General features: G+C 46.1%; 2 protein-coding genes across 2 annotated transcripts in view; both read right to left on the reverse strand.

Annotated features, from left to right (window-relative positions):
• The window catches only part of LOC135808386 (P-selectin-like), a 71948-nt gene that overhangs the window by 42362 nt on the left and 2731 nt on the right, over positions 1-26855 (reverse strand). Inside the window, exon 2 of the mRNA XM_065321570.1 lies at positions 22498-22674. Within this exon, the coding sequence (XP_065177642.1) occupies positions 22498-22582 (85 nt within the window). The 5' untranslated portion in view covers positions 22583-22674. The remainder of the gene's footprint in view (positions 1-22497; positions 22675-26855) is intronic.
• LOC135808387 (E-selectin-like) overlaps positions 1-26855 on the reverse strand; it is a gene marked incomplete at its 3' end in the record, with an annotated part of 47395 nt that overhangs the window by 17945 nt on the left and 2595 nt on the right.

Genomic DNA, 26855 nt, shown 5'->3' on the forward strand with positions numbered 1-26855 from the left:
CTGACAACGGCTCTATTCACACTCGCCCTAAGGCCCTGGGTGGTAAATTCTTAATTTGTGATGTCTAAAAATGATAAAGTCAGTGATTACATTGCATGATATTGACAATCGGTAGTGTCCAATGGTACTTTTTCCTATACTTTAATCCTTGGCCTTTTCAGTGTTCATAAAATGCTTACGAGAGCATGCCTGAGAATACCAAAGTACGTGGGCAAGTGGATCTCTCCGATGTCACTCAAATTTTGCAGATATGTTCCCTTTGGGGTGTAGATCGATTGTGCAAAGCGCTTGAAAAGACGTTTTTGAAGGGAACCTTGAAACTTGCATACCCCTCACAAATGGCCGAAATATCACACTATTTATGGGTCTACAATCGAGCCTCGCCACAGCGTATATGAACATACTACGAACAAAACTCCATCAAGGCGATATTGCCTCACCTTAGAAGAGTTCCTGGAGCGGTAGGGTTTAGCCACGCAAGCATCCCAGAAGACGAGGGTCATCACCCCCTGACGCCACAAATGATCGTCTTGAAAATAGCTTATTTACAAGCGCTGGCAAAACAGCCAGCTACGTCCACAAATTGCAAGAACTATACACCGGCAGATAGTAGAACACCTCTTCTAGCGCTGAGGACATGTCCCCCATCTTACTCTTGAGTTTTGTTTTAAATAAACTCTTTTGAATTTTCCCCTCCACCATGCTAAAATACGGCCATAGTCATACCTGCGCAGGAAAGCTCACCACTCCGCGATTTCTCCTCGACAATTTCTACTCAAACGCCACTCCCAACGCTGCAGAACAAAGTGTATTGTAGACTCTGACAAGGAAAAGCAGCGGTGATCACTTGTCACTCCAAACGACAAGCTTCGCCTTGCGCCACCAAATTTTTTTCCCGCACAGCAAGGAGAGTTATGGATCTTTCACACTTCCCGAACATAGTCCTACACTAAAATTCCCTTGTTTCGTGTCGATCCTCGACAAGAGCGGCTAGCTCGGTCCCTTTGTGTTGACTGGTACATGGTACGCTAACAGCACTGGCTGCATGCGGCTGTCGCGTGAACTGCATGGCAGATTTCTTACGTCATAAAGGATGTGATTTCATCATCAGTTCACTGGTCTTCGAGCTACTGTACATGGTAAGGGAAAGTCCCGGTTAGTAGGCCTGCAACACGGTCACGGTGTTCTTGAGTGCAGTAACAACATGAGTGTGATCGCTTCCAGACCAACGGGCGTTCAAGGCGAGTAATAAGCGCACATGATGAAGGTGACTCTGAAATCTCGTGAGCCATGATCCACTTGGCAGTCTTGCGTCACAAGGCACGTGATTTCACCGTGCCTCTTGCAATAAAATTCAAGAACTGCGCTCAGGACTTCAGTCACTTTTACATCAACGATCGCACCAAAAATTGTTGGTGGCGTGACTCGTTTGTAGACCCATTAATAGTGTGATATTTCGACCATTTTTGAGGGGTATGCAAGTTTCAAGGTTCCCTTCAGAAACGTTTTCAAGGGCTTTGCACAACCGATCTACACCCCGAAGGGAACATACCTGCAAAATTTGAGCGAAATCGGAAAATCCACTTGCACATATACTTTGGTATTCTCAAACATGCTCCCTTAAAGTACGAAACGTGTCGGCCGAATTTCGTTTCACGTACAGGATACGACACTGGTGACGGTATAGTATGGTTGGGGTGGCTCAGCTTGGGATTAACCAAGAATACAACGATCTTACCTTCACACGAGGGTGCGTTAGATGACCAGGTTCCATCCTCCTTACATACTGAAGATCTCTGCCCTTTGAGTGCGTATCCTTCGTTGCATGCAAACTCGGTGATGCCAAACACCCTCCGTGAGCTTCCTACGAGTGTACCATTCTTGGGTAAAGCAAATGGAAAGCATTGAATTGCTGGTGAGAAGAGAACAAAACATGAAGCGGCTCTCACCTTTCCAAATACTGCTAGTGTTCTTGTCCAAGTACGAAAGACATCGATCCAATTTCAGTGAACTTCGCCCTTCCAAAAGCGCACTATGAGCGTTTTTTGTGCAGGTCCCCCACTGATTAGCGAGCCGGCTGTATTCCCACATGTGTTATTGGTCAAGGAGTGGCGACGGACAACAGCCCCCTGGATAGATCTAATCATGGAAATTGTGATAGATGCATGTATCTGGGAGTCACATCTGGCTTCGGCGAACTTCACTTCGACTTGCTTGGTGTCGCCATTTGTGTCTATGTCTCCGTGTGTGTCAGTATAATATGTTGGACAAGAAACTACAAATCTGAAGTTATTCATCATCATTATTGTAGTGTTATCTTGCGTTGAAAGAACACTACAATCCTCATCAATAAGAACTTCAAAACGCATGAACCAGTTTCGGACATCCTCTTCAAAGTAAATACATGCAATGTGTCTCTAGTGGCAGGTTCAGTGACACTGCCAAGTGCAGGGTTACGGGCAGCGTCACCAACAGAGTCAATTGAAGTGTCCAACAACTGATGTGCTGCAGATTTCTGCGCCTGCAAGAGTATCAGCCCAGCAAACACAGGACACGCCTGACTGTGAACCTAGCTCAAGTATCAATGTTTCTTCTCTGGATCATGAAGTCTGTTAGTGACCACTCCATTGCCAATGCTGATTGTGCGCGTGTTCATTCGGATAGCCACTTCTCTGTTTGGTGCGGTGCGCGTGGTCGCGGTTTGGCCCCATTGAACACAGTAGAAGAAATTATATTCACAATATGGGCCTCAATCAGCGAAACCAGCCCTTAGGGTCAAAATTTTCAAAATTCGTTTTTTGTCAGAAATTTGTTGAGACATACCTACTGAAGGCCCTGAGCCAGAAAAAAGTCAAATATTCCGATCTAAACCAGGTTTACTGCACAGATATGCACGATGTACTTGAAATTGGTCCATTGTATGTATATGATGTATATGGACAATGAATATTCAACATTCTAAGGTGTGTGGGCAGCTTGAATACTTTTGAAAAAGTGCAGTACGTAGGTAGAGTGACACATATTAGCTGAAGAGCGCTTCAGACTGATATTATCCAAGAGCGGCCTTGAAAGCTTCCCTATTTTCGGGACGGCAAAATTCAAGAACATTGTCGAGAAGATACTTCCGGCGCTCTTCTGACAAACCGCCAGCTGCAAGCACGTCTGGGAGGTCGGTTGCATCCACAGCTGTATCCTCACCCTTTAGAAGTGGCAAAGAAACCTCCTCTCCCTCTGCACTGGCCTTCATCTTCACGACTCCTGGGTGGGCCTTTGAGAAGTGGAAATGCTGGAACTTCGTAATCCCGATGATTTTCTTGAATTTCTGGCTCAGAAACGTATCCCAGTCTCTCCACTCCCACGAAAAGAGCTCCACCTTATTTTGGACTGCTGATGCTTCTATGGTTGATACCAATTGTGCTGGCGAGTCACAGTCGGCTGATCTATACTTTTTCTTTGCCAAACCGAAGCCGCCGTCGACTGAGCACCGAGTGTGGCCGACAATCATGAATGACAGCCGGATGTCGTCTTCTAGTCCCGCCAACACCCTCCAACACAAATAAGCCATTACTGATTTGTTTTTATTCTGTCCACAGCAGTTGTCGCAATGGCCATGCAACGCTTTGGCATGTGAGTGCGACTGAAGGTAAGCATGTAGCATAGAAATCACACTGTTTGGGCCATGGCTCTTTGTGTTGTTTGGCCCTATCGTCTGACCTTCATGGAATAGATGGTGCACTTGTTCCGGAACAGCTTCATTTATGATACCAAAATCGTTGACACGGAAGAGGACTTTGAAATACACAGGTCCAGGTTGACGGCTATGTTGCGGCAGAACAAAATTCTCAGAGAAATCAAAGGTAATGTGTGTCAGTACCGTTGGGTCGTCTTTTCCTTTGGCAATGGAGCTATTGTAGTGCTCTCGCTCGGATTTGACAAGATTGATATGGGTCAGCCACTCTTCAGTGAGTTGCTTCTTGTCCCGCTCAGACAATGAATGACGCAGCTTGTTGCGAAACTGCTCACAGCGTGCACAGACATCTTCCCGTGGTTTCATAAATTTAATATCAGGGTGGTGTTTCTTCCAAATCCTCCTGAAGGTGGAGAAACTGACATGCTCCTCATCATCCTGCGCATTGCAATACTCAAGGTGCACACTTACAAACGACTCACTGGCTGGCAGGTAGGTTGGAGCATTGTTCGCTCTGCCCCTGGGTGCAGCAGGCATAGGCCAGCCATACACAGCAGCGTAGTTGCGAACAAACTCCACGACTCTGTTACGCGCCACAGCACTGCATTCATTCCATGGCATTCCACCAATGTTACCATGAGGATTGGGGAAACATTGTTTCTGGCCAGACAGTCTCTGGAGGCGCTTGAGACGCGTTGAACCAATCTTGTACACGTATGCAAACACATCTCGACACACAGTGTGACCAAACACCAGGTAGCGAAACTTAGTCCGCTCACGTGCTGCTTCAGAATATTGAGCAGGGGGTTGATCATCCAGGAAAATACCGCCAGACAAGACACCAAGGATAAATGTGTCCTTGTCTTTTCGCGAAGCGCCTCGAAATTGGTTTCGAATCTGCTTGACGTCCGCTGTATCGATCGCAGAGAAATGATTAGCATCTTTGCAGCTGCATCCAGCGTGGAGTCGCTCCACGATCTCATCTTCAGTTTCCTCCTCCCCTGCCGACGACAAGACGTCGCTGCCATCACTAGCCTCTGACTCGGATGATATGTCAGGGGACGACTCTTCGTCTTCTGACTCTGACCAGTCGTCAGCGACCTTGAGCCGCTTCGCAGCAGGCGATGACGGCTCCGATTCCGCCGCACTGTCGACATCGACGTCGGAGCCGAAAAATGTTTCATCATCGCTCTGAAGCTGAGCAGCTACTACATCATCTACCCCTGACCAGACTCGAGCTGTGCACAATGATCGCCGTGCTCTGCGAGCAGCTCTGGCGTCTGCAGCCATCACGAAAAGACCAAAGAACACTTGAATCGACACTCGACACCACTTCAACTTACTTCAAGCAAGAAGAACTCGACTCGCGATCGCTGTTCGCAACATGACCAAAAATACTTTCACGTCACATATCGACCTTTTTCTCGAAAAAATTACGAAACCTCTAAGGGTCGTTTTCGCTGATTGCGGCTCATATAGAGCCACATGGTTTTAACGAAAAGAATCATGTAATTTCTCTCAGGTTCAACTGTTGTTTACTGATATGTTCTCTCCGTGAGTGAATGCAACGTCCATTAGGTGCTTCATCCCACACATTTTGCGTTTTAGTTTCTCTTGCGTCACTTCCCACCTTCTTGTTCTCCCTTTTCCCTTTCTCTCATCCCCACTGGTGCATATTAGTTCCCTACACTTATCACCTAATTATAACAGTTGTTATGCTACTTATCGTTATGTTTCCTTGGATCTGGTTTCTTGTAATTCATTTGAAGATAATGCCCGAAAACTGGTTGATGAATTTTGGAGTCCTTATTAAGATCATGATAATGAATTGCTTCGTTTTCCGTCCCTTATAGGCTTTCCGTCTCTAAGAGCAATTGTACAAATACTTGGTTCGCCAAGTTAAAATTGGCGCTTATCTTCTCACTTGGTTTTTTGGTGTTCTGCCTGTGCCACACGGCATGGAACCACCGATTCACCATCCGAACATAACCATTGACCAGGGCGTCCGACGACATGGCAGCACAAACCATCACAGAAGTTGCGATCGGTTCGTTTGAGTCTTTTTGACGGAGCTGCCGCCGACGAACACTTCCGTCAGCGCAAGAAAACACTGCAACCTCCGCTCGAGTCCATAAAATAGGTCAGGATGTTCGCATTTCAGAGCGATAGAGAATACAGCTTCTGTCTCCTTCCAGCTGTCTGATGGCAAGGATTGGTTTCCCCGGGGAGGTATAGAAAAGCGGAAAAAGCGCCTCGCATGCTTGAATATCAGTGCTTGCACAGTACAGCGCCTAGTGAAGGGCTATCACAAGAAAATCGCTGACGAAGAAGCGGATGCTATCACTGCGCTGCATGTAGATCTTCAAGCGCCAGCGGCTCGCGTGGGTACGGGTGCTGATCAGCAAGTACGACAAGCGCAAGAGGTGATTTGAAAAGAGGACACTTATATGGCATTGCCTTTTTGTCTCAAACAAAGACGCATTATTGCGACCAACGGGGATAACACTTACAGTCAACATGCGGGCAGTCTCACCCACCTTCTGATGGGAAGGCGACAGGCACGCACTGCCTTTGAGCGTGATTTGAGACGAGGAGAAGTGCAACAAGCTATGAAACGACCCCTGCAGCAGCTGTCCGGATCATACGTTTTGAGCTCTTCCTCCAGCGACGACAGTGGCGAGTAGAATGTGTAACTTGCTTGTATTTTCGACTGAGTTGCTTATTGAAATGTAAATAATCATGTATATAGTGCTTTGTGATCGTGGCTTGCTTCAAATATTCGTATTTCTTTCCTGAGACAAGTGAGAAGATAAGCGCCAATTTTAACTGGGCAGACCAAGTAGGTGGGATATAATATACAGCACTTAAAAGAAAGGGTTCGTTAGGGCATTGCCATTAGGTATGTATGAGGCTGCTTCGTAATATTTTTAGGAATATCACAAACAGAAGCAGCCTACCTTGTTCAGTATTATGGTTCATTTGTTGTCAGGCTTTGAACTTCGTCCCCCTTGCGCAACCCAGTTGATATGAAATACTGAGTGTACTTGGCAAAGTGCGCAAGGTTCTAAATTTGCTTTGGTGAATAAGGTAGTACTGTGTAAGAGCATGCTGCATATCTTACAGTCGCATCGAGGCATACTAGTCGACCAGGTTCCATTAGCCATACACCTTGAAGCTGATGTGCCTACAAGTTTAAATCCTGCATTGCATGCGAAGGAGACGATGCCTGGAAAGATATCGACTTTCTTGCCGGATTGTAGTGGACGAATTTGCGGACATTTAATCTCTGTTCAGAAAAAGCAGAAGTACATTTATTCAAACCGGATCCACATGTCCGAGCCAAGTCTAAACCATACGTCACGTATCTACCAAAATTCATGTTGCCTTCTTCACGCTCATCACATCACCCTGTATGCCTCTGGAAAGTGTCAATGCACAATCATGTCCTGTTTTCTGTTGAGAAGCGGCGCGTCACAGGTTGTAGCCTGCTTCTAAACTCATGCAAGATCTTAAAGGCACTAAATATCCACAGCAAACGCTCACATCATCCACTTAACCCGACCATTGTCTGTGGCTCGACTATGATCATCCAGTGGGATGAGGTACTGCAACTAATAATAACTCTAGACTCAGGCTGCGTTTACACGACAACGATTGAAATCGATTTGCGTTTACACGACACGAAGTACGACCTTAGCGGAACGAAATCGTTGCGTTTACTACGATTGTTTACACGTCCAACACTAAAATTCCCTTGTTTCGTGTCGATCCTCGACAAGAGCGGCTAGCTCGGTCCCTTTGTGTTGACTGGTACATGGTACGCTAACAGCACTGGCTGCATGCGGCTGTCGCGTGAACTGCATGGCAGATTTCTTACGTCATAAAGGATGTGATTTCATCATCAGTTCACTGGTCTTCGAGCTACTGTACATGGTAAGGGAAAGTCCCGGTTAGTAGGCCTGCAACACGGTCACGGTGTTCTTGAGTGCAGTAACAACATGAGTGTGATCGCTTCCAGACCAACGGGCGTTCAAGGCGAGTAATAAGCGCACATGATGAAGGTGACTCTGAAATCTCGTGAGCCATGATCCACTTGGCAGTCTTGCGTCACAAGGCACGTGATTTCACCGTGCCTCTTGCAATAAAATTCAAGAACTGCGCTCAGGACTTCAGTCACTTTTACATCAACGATCGCACCAAAAATTGTTGGTGGCGTGACTCGTTTGTAGACCCATTAATAGTGTGATATTTCGACCATTTTTGAGGGGTATGCAAGTTTCAAGGTTCCCTTCAGAAACGTTTTCAAGGGCTTTGCACAACCGATCTACACCCCGAAGGGAACATACCTGCAAAATTTGAGCGAAATCGGAAAATTCACTTGCACATATACTTTGGTATTCTCAAACATGCTCCCTTAAAGTACGAAACGTGTCGGCCGAATTTCGTTTCACGTACAGGATACGACACTGGTGACGGTATAGTATGGTTGGGGTGGCTCAGCTTGGGATTAACCAAGAATACAACGATCTTACCTTCACACGAGGGTGCGTTAGATGACCAGGTTCCATCCTCCTTACATACTGAAGATCTCTGCCCTTTGAGTGCGTATCCTTCGTTGCATGCAAACTCAGTGATGCCAAACACCCTCCGTGAGCTTCCTACGAGTGTCCCATTCTTGGGTAAAGCAAATGGAAAGCATTGAATTGCTGGTGAGAAGAGAACAAAACATGAAGCGGCTCTCACCTTTCCAAATACTGCTAGTGTTCTTGTCCAAGTACGAAAGACATCGATCCAATTTCAGTGAACTTCGCCCTTCCAAAAGCGCACTATGAGCGTTTTTTGTGCAGGTCCCCCACTGATTAGCGAGCCGGCTGTATTCCCACATGTGTTATTGGTCAAGGAGTGGCGACGGACAACAGCCCCCTGGATAGATCTAATCATGGAAATTGTGATAGATGCATGTATCTGGGAGTCACATCTGGCTTCGGCGAACTTCACTTCGACTTGCTTGGTGTCGCCATTTGTGTCTATGTCTCCGTGTGTGTCAGTATAATATGTTGGACAAGAAACTACAAATCTGAAGTTATTCATCATCATTATTGTAGTGTTATCTTGCGTTTAAAGAACACTACAATCCTCATCAATAAGAACTTCAAAACGCATGAACCAGTTTCGGACATCCTCTTCAAAGTAAATACATGCAATGTGTCTCTAGTGGCAGGTTCAGTGACACTGCCAAGTGCAGGGTTACGGGCAGCGTCACCAACAGAGTCAATTGAAGTGTCCAACAACTGATGTGCTGCAGATTTCTGCGCCTGCAAGAGTATCAGCCCAGCAAACACAGGACACGCCTGACTGTGAACCTAGCTCAAGTATCAATGTTTCTTCTCTGGATCATGAAGTCTGTTAGTGACCACTCCATTGCCAATGCTGATTGTGCGCGTGTTCATTCGGATAGCCACTTCTCTGTTTGGTGCGGTGCGCGTGGTCGCGGTTTGGCCCCATTGAACACAGTAGAAGAAATTATATTCACAATATAGAGCCACATGGTTTTAACGAAAAGAATCATGTAATTTCTCTCAGGTTCAACTGTTGTTTACTGATATGTTCTCTCCGTGAGTGAATGCAACGTCCATTAGGTGCTTCATCCCCACACATTTTGCGTTTTAGTTTCTCTTGCGTCACTTCCCACCTTCTTGTTCTCCCTTTTCCCTTTCTCTCATCCCCACTGGTGCATATTAGTTCCCTACACTTATCACCTAATTATAACAGTTGTTATGCTACTTATCGTTATGTTTCCTTGGATCTGGTTTCTTGTAATTCATTTGAAGATAATGCCCGAAAACTGGTTGATGAATTTTGGAGTCCTTATTAAGATCATGATAATGAATTGCTTCGTTTTCCGTCCCTTATAGACTTTCCGTCTCTAAGAGCAATTGTACAAATACTTGGTTCGCCAAGTTAAAATTGGCGCTTATCTTCTCACTTGGTTTTTTGGTGTTCTGCCTGTGCCACACGGCATGGAACCACCGATTCACCATCCGAACATAACCATTGACCAGGGCGTCCGACGACATGGCAGCACAAACCATCACAGAAGTTGCGATCGGTTCGTTTGAGTCTTTTTGACGGAGCTGCCGCCGACGAACACTTCCGTCAGCGCAAGAAAACACTGCAACCTCCGCTCGAGTCCATAAAATAGGTCAGGATGTTCGCATTTCAGAGCGATAGAGAATACAGCTTCTGTCTCCTTCCAGCTGTCTGATGGCAAGGATTGGTTCCCCGGGGAGGTATCGAAAAGCGGAAAAAGCGCCTCGCATGCTTGAATATCAGTGCTTGCACAGTACAGCGCCTAGTGAAGGGCTATCACAAGAAAATCGCTGACGAAGAAGCGGATGCTATCACTGCGCTGCATGTAGATCTTCAAGCACCAGCGGCTCGCGTGGGTACGGGTGCTGATCAGCAAGTACGACAAGCGCAAGAGGTGATTTGAAAAGAGGACACTTATATGGCATTGCCTTTTTGTCTCAAACAAAGACGCATTATTGCGACCAACGGGGATAACACATACAGTCAACATGCGGGCAGTCTCACCCACCTTCTGATGGGAAGGCGACAGGCACGCACTGCCTTTGAGCGTGATTTGAGACGAGGAGAAGTGCAACAAGCTATGAAACGACCCCTGCAGCAGCTGTCCGGATCATACGTTTTGAGCTCTTCCTCCAGCGACGACAGTGGCGAGTAGAATGTGTAACTTGCTTGTATTTTCGACTGAGTTGCTTATTGAAATGTAAATAATCATGTATATAGTGCTTTGTGATCGTGGCTTGCTTCAAATATTTGTATTTCTTTCCTGAGACAAATGAGAAGATAAGCGCCAATTTTAACTGGGCAGACCAAGTAGGTGGGATATAATATACAGCACTTAAAAGAAAGGGTTCGTTAGGGCATTGCCATTAGGTATGTATGAGGCTGCTTCGTAATATTTTTAGGAATATCACAAACAGAAGCAGCCTACCTTGTTCAGTATTACGGTTCATTTGTTGTCAGGCTTTGAACTTCGTCCCCCTTGCGCATCCCAGTTGATATGAAATACTGAGTGTACTTGGCAAGGTGAGCAAGGTTCTAAATTTGCTTTGGTGAATAAGGTAGTACTGTGTAAGAGCATGCTGCATATCTTACAGTCGCATCGAGGCATACTAGTCGACCAGGTTCCATTAGCCATACACCTTGAAGCTGATGTGCCTACAAGTTTAAATCCTGCATTGCATGCGAAGGAGACGATGCCTGGAAAGATATCGACTTTCTTGCCGGATTGTAGTGGACGAATTTGCGGACATTTAATCTCTGTTCAGAAAAAGCAGAAGTACATTTATTCAAACCGGATCCACATGTCCGAGCCAAGTCTAAACCATACGTCACGTATCTACCAAAATTCATGTTGCCTTCTTCACGCTCATCACATCACCCTGTATGCCTCTGGAAAGTGTCAATGCACAATCATGTCCTGTTTTCTGTTGAGACGCGGCACGTCACAGTCTGCTTCTGAACTCATGCAAGATAAAGCTACTAAACAGCCACAGCAAACGCTCACATCTTGCACTTAACCTGACCATTGTCTGTGGCTCGACTGTGATCATCCAGTGGGACGAGGTACTGCAACTAATAATAACTCTAGACTCAGGCTGCGTTTACACGACAACGATTGAAAACGATTTGCGTTTATACGACACGAAGTACGACCTAAGCGGAACGAAAACGTTGCGTTTACTACGATTGTTTACACGTCAATGGCCGAAAGCGATACCTTAACGGAACGGAATTGAAAAGCATTTCTAAGTGTTTTGAAACGTTTTCAAAACTTTTTCAAAACGTTTTCGTTCTCGTGTAAACGGTGAAAACAGGGAAAACGATTGGAAACGGAGCGCGGTAATGCAGACCGTTTCCCGCGGGACTATATTTCGCGGGAAATAAACAAATCTTGCGACCACCAGCACGTACCAACTCCAACGTGTAACTTCCCGCCGTTGTGGCAAGCCAGCAAGTGCTAACTGCAGCCTGTTCACCCATTTTCCGTTTTCGTCTAAATGGTTAAAAACGATCTGCTGTTCTCGTGTAAACGGTTTGAAAACGATTCGAGGCCAGCCCGTTAATCATCATTTAACTCCGCATGAACAATTCAACGTGCACACGACATGCACATGACATGTAAAGCGCATGATACAGCGCATGAAGCGTTTTCGTTCCGTTTTGTTTCGTTTCGTATTGTTTCGTCTCCGTGCAAACGCAGCCTCAGTGCCAACGACAAATGCCTCAGGAAAGACATTGGAAACAAACCAGGCCCTCTCGACGTGGAAGGATGGACCTTCCTGTCCAGTCCAGAAAACAGTTCACATGGTTGCTCCGCTCTCAATGAGAACTTCAAAAAATTTCTCAGGTTGCTTTGAGTAAACTACTTCCGGTGAACACGCGATTAGATCTCGCATTCTCAATCTCAGGTACCGGAGGGCCGCAGCTGTGCTTTAAAGAGAACTTTTTTCGATTTTTGATTTTCCAACTGGAATGAATACCTGAAATCCTGCATTGGACAACTGCTATGTCCTTAAATTTCTACCTGTACGACGAGACATCTCTGCACATGTGAAACTAACGTGAGCTAGCTTCCTAATACACAAGAACCTTCTGGGCCATCTTGCGCATCTATCGCAATCCTTGGGGTTTCCTCCCCAAACTGGAGCTCGTGCTTTGTGAATGACCAATGGTCCTCGACGTGTGTTCTCACCGGCCAGGAGCGACAATGCCTCACGCTGCTATATGGTGTTCACGAGATTCCTCGGGATGAAAACGAAGCATTTCTGTAAGTTTGTATCCCTGTTGATGTCTGGTCCTAAGGAGCACTATAAAAGTGATGGTCTTCAGGTACACTCCTTCTCAGCCTACTCAATGGATGAAGGTGATTTCCCCGAAACACTGCGTATTGTGCAGCTCGAAAGCCTTGATTGTCCGTGTTGGCCTGTATTATGCTTTGCCTCCACAGTGTTGAGCACTGTCAGCTCACTGTCACACTGGGTACATCCTCCGGGGAGGGGGGGGGGGGGGGGAGGGGGGGGGTATTCTTTTACAGACAACAGATACACGGTTAACGCAAAAATCGTGTTGCTGATCAGCCTTCGTCGTCTAGATTTTGATTCCGATCTTGATTGTCGACCAACTTTGTTCGTTGACTACTACAGCTACTAGGCGTTTAAGAAAACAATGAGAGAATGTACCATGCCCATAAGGTATGTGGGATACATTATATTGATAGCGATGTGCAGTGCGCTAACGTGATCAGATTCGATTTCATTGAGTTTCCCTGCATTTGAGCCCAAACAGTTCCTTTCAGTCTTATATTCATTATATTTATTACAACATCTCAAGACTTGGTGGAAACACCGGCCAATGTTAAGAGATTGGGTGATTGCCAACCACGGCGCTAAATAAAAATATGGGGAGGGAAAAAGAAAGAGTAGCAAAATGAACAGCAACAACAACTCCGTAAAGAAAGATAATGACAAATAAAAACAGTGAAAAACACAGAGAGGCATAGGACATGTGGATAATGAGCTATTTATGTCGTAGTAAATAAGGAGCGGCACGGATCTTAAACAGGCGGAGTGACGTCAGATCCTTAACTTCTTTGGGTAGAGTGAGCCAAACAGAAAAAGCAATAAAGTCAGGGGAGCGCAAAAGAGTGGATGAGTTACACTTAGGGAGTTAGAGCGAGTTTCTAGTTCTTAGAGAAGAGAACCAGTTAAAACACATGAGATGAGGTAGGCACAACTCAAGCATAATAATCTACAAGAGAAGCCAGGTGTACACTGCGTCCATGTGATAACGGGGTTGTGTGAGCGACTTTATAAACGGCGGATGATGAAAGCATGCGTGGTTGACAGAGGAGAATTTTAAGGATTTTCTTGTAGTGTAATTCAAGCTTTGCAGCAGCGGAAGAGGATAATCTATCCCAAGACGTTTCGGCATAATCAAATATCTTCAAGTATGAGGAGACATAAACACTGAGTATGTGAAGACTGAAACAGTGGGTCCATTGTTAATTGGCATCATGCCTGTTGATTTACACTATACATAGAGTATATAGCTACCAAATGCTTGATACTGTTGTGTCGTAGTATTTAGGCAATAGTGGCTTTTGTTCGCGTGACGATCAGGATGTATGGAGAAAGACCACGACTCGCCAAGTTCCCAAGCAGCCACAGACGGCGTAGCAATTCTTACCGCCAACCCTTCGAGCAAAGGAACCGGCCTGAGTTGGAAATCGTCTCTGTGTAATTGTGCCGCGATATGGATGAAACACACAGGCTCACATGTGACGAGATGAAGATATTCTCAACCAGCTGACGGAAATCCAACAGGCTCACGGGAACGCTGCAGTTGTGGTCGGAGACGCGGAGTCATTCACTGGTTAACGTTGCATCGAGTGTTGTGTGCTTTAACACAATTATAAACATTATGAAAAAGTGAAAATAATGCAATGGTGGGGCTGAGTGGTGTTCTGTGGAGGAGACGTCGCTGTCTCAGTATTCAAAGCCGTACCCTGTATCTCAAGTCTGTGGTCATGCTCTATCATAAGATCCCGTATGGCTCCAGAGCCTTCTCAGCATTGTTGGCGGGTAAGCACCTGGATCGTGTCCAAGTACTGCGGTTCTGGTGGCTTGAGGGATGTACGGATGCTCGCAGTGCACCCCTGCCGGCAATCTGCTAGTGAAGCTTGGTACCTACTGTGTCCGGGATCCAGAATCTGATCTTCCTAGGCTGGAGCTGCTGCTACTCCTGTGCTAGCCCTCCACCACTGGTGCTCCTACTCGGCTCCAGTGTGGGCCACTAACCACCCTGCCCGATTTCGCACTGATGCTATGCCACACCGTCAGCATTTAACTCGGAGGTCAGACCTTGATCCCTCCCACGATATGCTATCTGTCTGTATGCCTCTCTCTTACACACAGATGTGCACACAAACGCACGTGCAGACACACGCACATGCACACACAGTGGCACACACATACACATAGCCAACTTCTCTGTGTTTGGTGATCATCATCTGTTTTCTGATGTGCAAGCTCACCTCTGATGCCGATTATTTCCTTGCTTAGACCCCGCCTACAATTAGACCACTCTGCTCTCCCTCCTGTAGTGCACTCGCTTCTAAATCCTACTTGGAGCAGTAAGGCTGTGTCACTGCTCCTACTGATGTCATTGTTGCGAAAGCAATACCATCGCCATTGTTGGTTATTTTCCACCATGTATGAATCATTAACAATCATCACCTATGTGTCACGGCCCAACCATCCTCGTAATTCCCCTCATTGTGACTGGTGCTGTACCGTTGAAACCTACTTTGTTTCAGTGTATATTCGCTCCAAACCTTTTTGGTTGCATAATGATCTGACGCAGTGTGCTATCGGGAAATATGGATAAGATTAGTACAGTCGGCATCGCCTATCGAGTGACCAGGTATAAGGATACCATTACATGTATACCGGCTACACGGTATCGGAACACAAATAGCACTATGTGTACAATATTCCGTCTCAAGCTCACGCTGTGCGGTGGGGATAGGTCATGCGTCGTTGCCAACTTGCCGCATGTGCAGCAGGAAGGCACCACATGTCGACTACTGCTTATACTGGTCAGCATTGTGTGCTTACATGCACCTACGGCCTTGTGGATGCAATTGAGTCTCACATACACGTACATGAAATATTGCTTGTAGTGCGGCATCTGGTGTTGACATACAATGGCTAAATATTTTTCTCGCAATAATGACCGTATGCACCACAAGTGTGTTTATGTCCAGAGCCAACTCAAGTCCTGTATTATTTATGATCAAGACAACAAGTACTTCGGGCTGAAATTCTTCTATGACAGGCATGAACACTTGCCTTACAATTTTTCGTGATTGTACAAAGTACATATTCGCTGTTCCATCAATTTTGGACCGTTTACATTGTACTGCCACTAGTGGTATCACATGCATGCATATTGAGTCAAACAATGTTACCTCTGTATAATTATGCTTATCGTGGCTATCAAGAGCTTCGATACAAATTCCCAGCTGACGAATGGTGTCCAGCTTGCGTTCAGCTCAGCTGGCACTCACAACTCATATAAATTATTCCATTCTAGACGCCAGATGAGATGTTTCCCCTACAATGTAGACAAAACGTCACTTCATCTTCTGTCCAACCTCAAAAGCACGTTCAAGTAAATACGTCTGAAACACAGTAGCGACAATCCGACAGCGGCGGCACGCCATCTTCTCCGAATGAGCTTATACAGTTTTTTTAATTTTTTAATTTTTACTGTTGAACACTCACTGCATGATGGACTAAAATTTGGAGGAGAACTCGACACAATGGTACATATGCAGCAGGACGGAGTGGGTGGGACCTGTCAAGCTCAGTCGACCAAGGGTCTCGACAGCTGCACATGTGCACCAAAGGAAACAAAAAGGGGAGTGGAAGGGCGGGAGCAGGAGAGCAAGAACTCTAAGGGTAGGAAAGAGAGGAGGGAGAGGAGGAAACCAGGAAACTTGTTATTCAAAGATAAGAGTGCAAACAAGTACGCAAGCAAGTACAAAGATAGCTGATTGACGTGCAGTTTTGACGAAAGATTATACTGAGAATGGAGGAGATTTAGAGAGAGATAAAGACAGATGGATTGGGAGTTTGATGACGAGAAGGGAGTGCTCCGAGAACATGAACTGGGCCATACTGGCAGTAGCCTAGGAGGCGACGTCCGTGGCCAATGACCGACCCGACCGTTTCAGGTAGCGGTTCGTCAGAACCTTGAACTGCTGCATCCCTTTGGCAGACTGTGCATCGCGGAGGAGAGTGGATGGCAGTTCATTCCGGGCTTCGACGAGGAACTCCGGGAAAGAACGCAGCGCTACATTGCACGATCTGGCAGGTAGGGCTGTCTGGAGTTGAAGCTCGTGCGCAAGGTTGGCTGCCGAGCGGCGACGTGTGGCAGACGTGATGGCGGGTGCGATGGCTCTGGCTGGGCGTGTCGCTGCAAGAGCTGGTGGGCTTGTGATGTAATGGAGCTTGCACAGAGTTGTGACGCCGGCCACACAGCGCCGTATGGAGAGAGTGTCCATTGCAGCCCTTGTCCCAATCAGGCTGAGGGCACGATGCTGGACTCGGTTCAGCTGTGAGAGATTGGTAGCCGCAGCTCCCTTCCATACAAGTGGGCAGTACTCCATTAGAGGCCAAATGAGCCGCCAGTATGCTGTGACCCGACTCGGTGGGACCAGGACATGTCACGCCTTCCGGAAGAAACCAATTCGCTGTGTGACACGACGCACTGCAGTTCCTCGAAGATGCTCTGAGTATGATAGATGAGCATCGAACGTCACTCCAAGGAGCTTCAGCCACGAGCATTCCTGGACCGCTGTGCCATTGAACTGGATGTGTGGTGTCTCCCAGGGTCTGCGTTGGCGGGACACAGTCATGGCCTGTGATTTCGTTAACTCGAAAGTGATGCGTCACTGAGCACCCCATTCAGCAAGTGCATCCACACCAGCTTGGAGGTTGCGGTACACTTCTGTTACTGCATGTGGCGTTGGAATGTGGGCATAAAGCGTGGTGTCATCTGCGTAAACAGACGGAGTGATCCTTTCCGGTAGGACGTCGCAGGCGTCATGCACGTACAGCAAAAAGAGTGTGGGCCCAAGGATGCTTCCCTGTGGGACCTCAGCATTAATCTTGTATGATTTTGAAGATACTTCGCCAACTACTGCCTGAAACTTCCTGTCGTACAGGTAGTCAGACAGCCAGTTGAGGAGGGAACCAGCGATGCCGTATGACGCAGCCTTGTCGAGCATGCCTCCGTGCGAAACATTGTCGAATTCGCTTGCTATGTCTACAGCCAGCATACGGACTGCGCTACAACGGTTGACTTCGGAGACCCAGGAGTGGTTGAGAGACGTGAGAAGGTCAGATGTGCTGAGCCCCTGCCGGAATCCGTACTGGTGGATGGACAGGGCTTTTTCATGCTCAAGATGCTTGATTATGGCCATGACTTTGGAGACAACAGATAATGTAATGGGTAGCCGAGTGGTAGGCGCGGTGAAATCAACAGGAATTACTTTTATTCTACTTCTTTCAGGTACACACCTGAGATATAATTATTAGTGAAAGAAGAAGAAGCGGCAAAATAACTGACTTTCTCTCCGGTGCACACCTGGAGGTTGAATAGCACGTTATTATCAAAATCTCATCTTCATCAAAACAGAAATGCGCAGCCGCTTATATGCAGCAGACGCCGTACGCTTACATACGGAGATACACTAAAATATACATCAGGCAAAGCTCCGTATTAGTTCCGTACTGCTTCCGTATTGGTCGGGCAGGGATACTACACTCTCCCTTCCTACAGATAATCACGCCCTCGTGATTTTCAAATAATTAGTGAAGAGTTACGAACACAGCGTCAACCGGAAGATGGCAAATAATATATCGGAAATGATAACGTTTAGAGTAGACAGAAGAAATGAACTGATAACAAATCATAAAGTAGAAGCACACCAGGTTCACACGATCTCACGGGGTCAAAAGCGGAAAGAACTGTCCTCCAAATAGGATCTGAAAATCCACAGCACTCTTGCTGCACAACGCTGGCACAACCCGCCAGGAATATCGCAGTTCAAAAACCGAATTGAATACACTATACCTATAAGGGGCGTTGTCACACACATTGTCCCACGTTAGCTGGGTAAGCCGTGGCTCACCATGATCAGACGCCTACCAAACTAAACTGGATTCACACACTCGCATAAAGGAAGACTGAAAAGAACAGGGAGACTGAAGGAAGAGAGTAAAGAAAATGCCATACCTAGAATCAGCGTTAGTAACCACGGCGGCGGCTGAAGCTACGGCCGAGGGCAAGCCAGGTTTTATCTTCATCTTGGTTGAGCCGGTCACTCAGAGCGGCTAGCTCAGCGTCAGACAAATGAACTCCCTCCTCGTCTTGAATCGTGGTCTTCACATTGTCGATAGCATTGCTTTGCGCGACGTAAAGAGTGATGGTATAGCCAGGAAGAGTGTTGACGAAAATCTGCATCCCACCACGGAGGCGAAGTACCAAATGAAGAGTGGGCTCCTGATTCCGACTGCGTGCCGGCGAAAATCAAACGCTGCTGGTCTTGGGGAATACCCTCCTTGTCTTGGGTACCAGCCTGCCTGTTGTCGTCCTCATCAGCTTCGCCATCACCACCGGTAGTATACATGTAGGTAGCGGGTCGCTTGGAATCGCCATCGGAGTCTCCAGTGTGTGCCGTGCGGAGAGAAGGGTGATCCACGCTAGCACCCTGACTGAGCTGCAGGCTAATAAGCAGTTCCAGGCCGAGGAAGGCAAGAAACATGATTCTCATCTTGATTCGTCGCACGGAGCTGTAGCGGGTTGAGCCATCGGAGTCTGGGGTGGAATCACGTTGTTTTATTTAAAACTACACCGCTGCCACCAATGTAATGGGTAGCCGAGTGGTACGCGCGGTGAAATCAACAAGAATTACTTTTATTCTACTTCTGTCAGGTACACACCTGAGATATAATTATTAGTGAAAGAAGAAGCGGCAAAATAACTGACTTTCTCTCTGGTGCACACCTGGAGGTTGAATAGCTCGTTATTATCAAAATCTCATCTTCATCAAAACAGAAATGCGCAGCCGCTTATATGCAGCAGACGCCGTACGCTTACATACGGAGATACACTAAAATATACATCAGGCAAAGCTCCGTATTAGTTCCGTACTGCTTCCGTATTGGTCGGGCAGGGATACTACAATAACAAGGACACAGGTCGGTAGTTCTTAACAGCAGAGTGAGAATGCTTCTTGTGTATCGGGACCACACGGGCTACTTTCGAGAGAGAGGGCTGGACACGGCACCGAAAACAGAGTGAGGACAGCTTGGCAAGTGGTGCAGCCAACACCTTTGAGCACTGCTTCAGAACTCTGGCAGGGATGCCATCGGGTCCAGTAGCCTTGGCCGGATCCAGCTGGCGGAGCTGGCGCTGGACTGTCGCTTCCCGAAATCGGACGGTTATCATGGCCGATATACACCTAGGAGGAAGGTCAGGAAGGTCGGGGTGCTGTAGATCTTGATCACCAAGACTGCATTTGTTCGCAAAGAATTGTACAAAGCAAATAGCCTTTTCCTGGTTGGTGACATACCAGTTGTTTCGAAACCAGCACCCCTCAATCCAAAGATGCCGCTGTGTTAACTTGTTTGTGTGAGGGACGTGGGTTAATGGGGTACTAGCTGTGCTAGTACTCGTTAGCAACAATCCGAAATAGCGCATACACACCGCTGTATCACTCTGTGCTGCCTTTAAGGTGGCAGACTACCCAAAAATTCGCTGAAAAATCGAATTCGTCAGGCGAAATAGCACGTCATAGTACATTTGAGATCAGCGGGAAGAAGATGGCGACGTCCACTAATTTAGTATCTGAGCACACAAATCTGCTGTGTGTGTGACTCTGTGTGTCAGCTATGATAATCATCTTCTGTGGTTCCATGCCTAGCATGTACGTCTGAACCATCCTGCAAAGTTTGAATGACGTAGGTTGAGCGATCGCTCCGTGCAGAATTATGCTCCAAGTCCAAAAATCAGGTTTTTGAGCCACGTATTGGGCTGCACGACTTTTGCCAGCACCCTCGTGACGTTGCAGATATGTGGCTTGATTATTGTAGTTGACGTTGATTTAGTGACTTTGGCAAGTTTGAGTCGTGTCAAGAAGTCAGGTAGGATTCAGTACTAGGCAGTAGTGAAACGTGAGTGGTAGTCTTTGCCGGTTTCTGAGGGTATCCTGGATTTGGTGTGCAGCGCTGTGGAAAAGGCTTGCTGTGGAGGTCCCAGCACTGGATGTTGTATCAAAGGTACGACCTCGTAGCACGTGCTAAACCTAAAAAATTCAAAAATTGACTTGGGTCTGTGGGAGTGTGTGAGAGAACGCCCACTCGTTCCGTTGTGACAGATTCCAGGGCCTCATTGAGGGGCCCTTCCCCCATCACCCATGGCTGCTTCTGGACTTGTTCTAGGTTTGAGTCCCGCGCACGAACAGAATGAGCACGAAAATGTGAAAAAATTGTAAATGCATTTGTTTGGCTCCTGGGTGGCTCGCACACCGTGGCACTATGCCGGAAATTTGAGTTTTTCCGGCCTGGAAAGCCTGTCAGTGAGGCGCAAGAACTTGTAAATCATGTCCTGAGGGCCAGCATAGTGGCAGGAGTGTGTGGTCAACATTTCACTCAAATCCATTGAGAAACACCAAAGTTACGGTCAATTGAATGCCATATGAAATTTATGGGTAGGCTGCCCCCTTAAGACTGACGTCATGCGCTTTGCTTTGCTGCGTAATCACAAATGGCACCCAGCCCGTTTTTGCTGAAAATAAAAAAAATCTTGCTTGCCCTCTCCAGCCAGCACCTCGTGCTTCCGCAGTGTTGCTTTTCCCACCATCCCTCCCTGTCCAACTTATTCACAGTCATAATCATTATGATTATCGTCCCATTGATCGGGTCCACTCTCACAACTGGTGTTGTCCAGCTATTTGCTGCAGCTCTGACTTGAGCTATATTACATCTACTTAGCATTGCAGCTCTACGTTGAGCTAACAGCAGCTCTACTTTGAGCTAACCTCAGCTCTACTTTGAGTTAACAGCAGCTCTACTTTGAGCAAACCGCAGCTCTAATTTTAGCTAACCGCAGCTCTAATTTGAGCTAACCGCAGCTCTACCGTGAGCTAATAGAGGCTCTACTTTGAGCTAACAGCAGCTCTACATTGAGCTAACAGCAGCTCTACTTTGAGCTAACAGCAGCTACTCTTTGAGATTCAAACCAGTTGTTTCGAAACCAGCACCCCTCAATCCAAAGATACCGCTTTGTTGACTTTTTGTGTGAGGGATGGGGGCAGCCCCATCCCTTATTTTGGGCTTAGCCCAATAATAATCTTCACTAGTCATCACTAGTTTGAGGGAAAGAGACAACGGGAAAAGTCTGAAGAAACAAATGACTGTAACCATCAGGACTCGAACCAGGGACCAATAATAATAATAACTTGTTTTCCTCTTGAATCTTTGTACAACTTTACTGTAGACAAAGTCGAAATTATGTGCCAAATCGCTTGTTCCATCCCGAAAATTGAGGCAGGCTCAACTTTTGCGATGACCCAGTTCCGGGAATTCCCCGGACTGCGAGATGGCTACGATTTGGGGAAGCAATGCTATTGACTGACCATCGATTGGTTACCTCCTGATATTTCACTGAAATTTGAACAAAAGCTTATAAAAATCCCAGCTCATTGCCTGAAAGGCACAAGGTTCAAGTCCTGCTTTGAAGAGGAATGATTTTTTTTCGAACCATGCGGATACCCATAGTGAATTGCGAAATCGTGGCCTCGAACGAAGAAAACATGGATGGGGCAAATGGGAATTCCGCCTTTGGCCTCTGATTGGTGGATCTTATCTATCCTCCCCATGGTTTAGGAGACGCATCTGATGCCTGATCCTGGGGTGGTGGAGTTCCACGGAAACGGAACGGTGGTTTTTTACCCGTCTGAAACGCGCACCGTCCAATTTTTCGTCACTGGCTCGTAAAGCAATGTATTACCAATCCCCTCATGGGTGAATTCAAGGAGCTACGTAAGAATCACACTCTTCCAACAGCGACTAGCTCAAGTTCATCTACTGGATTCAAACTTTGATTTTTGCTCGTTTAAAAGATGTAATTTCAGATAGATAGGTACTTACGTGTGCAGACTGGCATGGCAGATGACCAAGACCCATTTGATAGACATGTTGTGTAACTCATACCACTCAGCTGATAACCTTCCATGCAAGAGAACTGACGTACTGATGACAATGTATTGCCACCACTTGTCACATGACCATTTGTTGGTGCTGACACTGAACCTGTACAGAGGATTTCTGCACAGAAGACAGATATAAAAAAGAAGACAAGAATGTGGGTACCAGCAGTGAAACGAAATCCCTGATCACCGGAATAATTGATTGAAAATCGCTATGTAAAATTCTACCAATGCAGTCATTTTATAGCTTCGCTAGTGGTGAGTTTTTTGTATGCCACCCCCCACCTTTTTTTGGGAGATTGACGGATCCGTGTAAACGGCCGAAAACGAAACAAACGTGACGGAAAACGAGGCCTGCACACCATTTCGACTGTTTACTGTTTACACACTCAAATTTATCCATCAGAACATTTCCGTTCTCAAATTCGTCCGCCTTGGCCAGCGTTTTGGTTTTCTTCCGTTTTGGTGTACAACTTTTACGTTTTGCTCCGCGTACCGTCTAAATAAACCATGGATCCGAAAGGATTTCGTTGTGTAATCGCAAGCGTTGTCGTGTAAACGCAGCCTAAAGTCTAGTTCACATTCGACGCAACGCTGACGGTACGGAACGTAAGGGCAGCGCTCACACTGCGACCATGAGGAAGCGTTTATGCATCAGCAAAACGCAGAAACGTGGCAATCGATTTCACACTAGGCCTCGTTCACGCGTAGACTTGACGTTGTCACACAAACTTTACGAATTGCAGATCGTATCCAAAAGAGTGCGTGCATTTCCTAATAAAGTTGTTGCCCGTTTTGAATGTATTACGATTCGTACAGCACGACATGTTACAGTCGTTGGGTCGTTCAATACCGAACGGCGCCGGTCACGAGGCACGGTCCGTGACAGGATGACTTTTGGACCTAATTTCTTGTTTTTCGAGACTTCTTTTCATTTATTTCTCCTTGAATGGAGCGGAATGAAGTTCACAATACCAGTTTTTCATGAACACTTAAAAAAGTAGCTTCGAAAAGTGTGCTATTCAAATAATGGCACCAGGAAATGATAAAAAAATTCGTCTGTCACGCTCCTGAAGTATCCCTAGAGTCCAATTTACAACTATAGACGCGTAGTGTTTTGCAAAATTCGATGAGATTTATTTAAATTTGTTTAGTTTTTCTCCAGATTCGGTCTCTGCATCGCTTCACAATTCTGGCTATATACTTGGTTTTCGCTACAGTTAAAGTTTATTTTTAGACCAGGTTTTCCGGTTTTACATGTAATTTTGGTTTTGATGGGTTTGACCAGTTTGTTTCGGATGTTTGCTCCTGCTTAGACAGTGCTGCGCCCAGACCATCTTGGGTGCATTTTGTTCGGGTCCTGGTAGCCTCGTGGTTTCGATCCGTGGTTTCCAGTACCAGTGTGGGGCATTCGAATCCCATCACGCCTCCTGCCTTTTTTTCTCTTCTTTTCAAAGGCCTTTGATACAGTGTGGCACCGTGGTTTGTTGGCCAAAATCGCCTTCTTTAACATGGGTGGCAATGTTCTGCGGTGGCTCGAAAGCTACCTATCCTTCCGGGTCCAACAGGTTAGGGTGTCAGGTTTGCTGTCCCAACCGCTCGAAGTCTGTTCCGGTGTGCCACAGGGCTCAATACTTGGTCCTCTTCTCTTCTTGCTCTATGTAAATGACTTAACTCGCGTTCCAAATACCTCCCTGTAGGCCGATGATACTACTCTTGTGGCATCTGAACTTTCCCTGCCCATGGCATAATTCTTTGCAGTCGGAAATTCGCTCATTGGTTTAATGGATGCGTCTCTGGAAACTTCGACCTAATGCTGGAAAGACTCATATCGTGCATTCCACCTCGTCCCCGTTCCGATCTTTCCCACATCGACCAGTACCTATTCCACTTCCCTGACGACCGGACGCCCATCCCAATTGTTAGCCACCACAAACACCTTGGAGTTTTCTTTGACTCAGGCATGAGTCTGTTTGTGTTCTATACAGCCACATTAGCCATTTACCACTAGTCTGTCGTCGGGCTTTCTACGCCTCCTATATCTTACCCATAATTTTATACAGTAGGATTGTGTGGTGCAGTGCTGAAGCAGGAATGCTTGCCTGGCTTGAACTAATGCATCGCAGGATTTTGAGCGATATTTCGCTTCCCACTTGACACCCCATTAACAATTCTGTATTCCCAATGCAAAGTCTGTCCTTTACAAACCATAATTAACAGACTCTGCTGTAGATTTATCCATCAGATTAAACTGCTGAAGGCCCCAATGCATATTCAAAATGCACTTAACGGGTTTAACTCCTCTTCGTCAAGTCGTAATGAACTAAGATTCCCTATTTCAGGAAATAAATCAATGAATTTCTCGCCTGTTTTCATTAGCTATTGTCTCTAGGACTCGCTTTACCAAAAAATGCAATCATGTGAAAACATTTCTGCCTTTGTTCGTGATCTCTCGGACCGTTTCCCATAAACGTTTAAACCTAATAATACAACTTGATTTGCAGCCCAAACTTTTATTTTATTGTTGTTGTTCTGATTTTGCACTTGTTTTTCTTTCTTCTTTTTTTCTTTTTCTGTCTTTTGCCATGGCTGGCTATAATCGCCTTCACCTCCTCCTTGATTGGCCTTGGCCATTAGTGTGTTCGTAATAATACTTCTAAGTAATAATAATAATAAGAAGAAGAAGAAAGGGTTTGCTCCCACACCCTTTCTTACAAATCATCGCCGAAGTCGCAACCACTACTTAATAATAATAATAATAATAATACGTATTCCCATGCAACGACGCAAATCCACACAATTCAGTAGACACTTTTTCTATCAAACGTTTTCTTTCCCTTCTCTTCAGGATAGTACAGGGAATGTTGGAAATTAGAAAAACACATAACTATATAGAGAATGAAAGAAAAAAAAAGTCAACACTTCAACATAGGTGTTAAAAATGATTATAGTGTTAAAAACTCAAAAACAAACAGCTGCAAGTTGTAGACAAACACGTTGAACACATCAGGGAACACTTGTCACACTTCAACGTGTTTGTCTACAACGCGTGTTTGTCTACGAGGTCAACGTGTTTGTCTACAACTTGCAGCTGTTTGTTTTTGAGTTTTAACACTATAATCATTTTTAACACCTATGTTGAAGTGTTGACTTTTTCTTTCTTTCACTCTCTATATAGTTATGTGTTTTTCTAATTTCCAACATTCCCTGTACTATCCTTTTAATGCGCCGTTAGTGGCAGAGCAGAGTGGACACGAAGAGTCGGTGAAGAAAGAAGGAGAGATGACAAGACGAGTCGGTGAAGAAGGAAGGAGAAAAGCAAGACACATCTGCAACATCTTTGTTTGATCAAACTGAGCTGAGCTGCTGATACGAAGCGTCGACCAAGCATCCCTGACTGGAGTGAATGCCCCAGCTGGCCTCTCGTTTGTCAGTGGTTGCTACTAGACCTGTTAGTATCACACTCACGACTACAAGTTTCCTGGTGTGCATCGACATCGGCATCAGTGGGGCCTCCTGCTGTCGATCCTGTTGACGGGCGGACAGGTCGGTGTGAATCCTGAACGGCAACCGAGCCTGTCGCGTTGGGGGATCTCGGCGGTGAGTCTCGCCTCGCCTGCATACATGGACATTGCAACATCATAATAATAAACAACATACATGTACTTTCCATTGGCATCAGTATTCCGCGTAAGATTTTCGTCGCCTGTGTGGTGTGTTTCTCCACCAATGAGCGCGGCCTATGATTATTTATCGCTGTTCTCACACTTTACCATTTTAGCAGCTTGCATATGCCATTGATATATGTGGAAAGCGCGCACTTGCGCCATTTCTGGTGTATAAGACTGATCATTTCTCCATTATCATCATTATCATCCTCTACTGATGAGCTCCGACAGGGAGCGAAACAGCTGTCTAGAGGCGTGGAGCAATATTATCTCTCAACGGAAGTGTCCTTGCTGGTGTATGTATGGTTCGGCTGAAGAGCGCGTGGTTGTGATGAGTTGGGAATGCAATGAATATCCTGAAGAGAAGGGAAAGAAAACGTTTGATAGAAAAAGTGTCTACTGAATTGTGTGGATTTGCGTCGTTGCATGCGAATACGTATTACGAAACTGTTTTTCCCACCGCCTCCAAACTACTGTTTGAATAATAATAATAATATTAATAATTTGGAAAGGATTGGGAGAACTTCAAATTCAAAGGATCAGTCGGGGAAGTGAACTGCCTGAAAAGAGAAAAAAACGCCAGACCCACCAGGACTCGAACCTGGGACCCCGCTTGTCATGAGCAATGCTC

The sequence above is a fragment of the Sycon ciliatum genome, chromosome 2, assembly GCF_964019385.1.
Source record: "Sycon ciliatum chromosome 2, ocSycCili1.1, whole genome shotgun sequence".
Classification (NCBI taxonomy): Eukaryota; Metazoa; Porifera; class Calcarea; order Leucosolenida; family Sycettidae; genus Sycon; species Sycon ciliatum.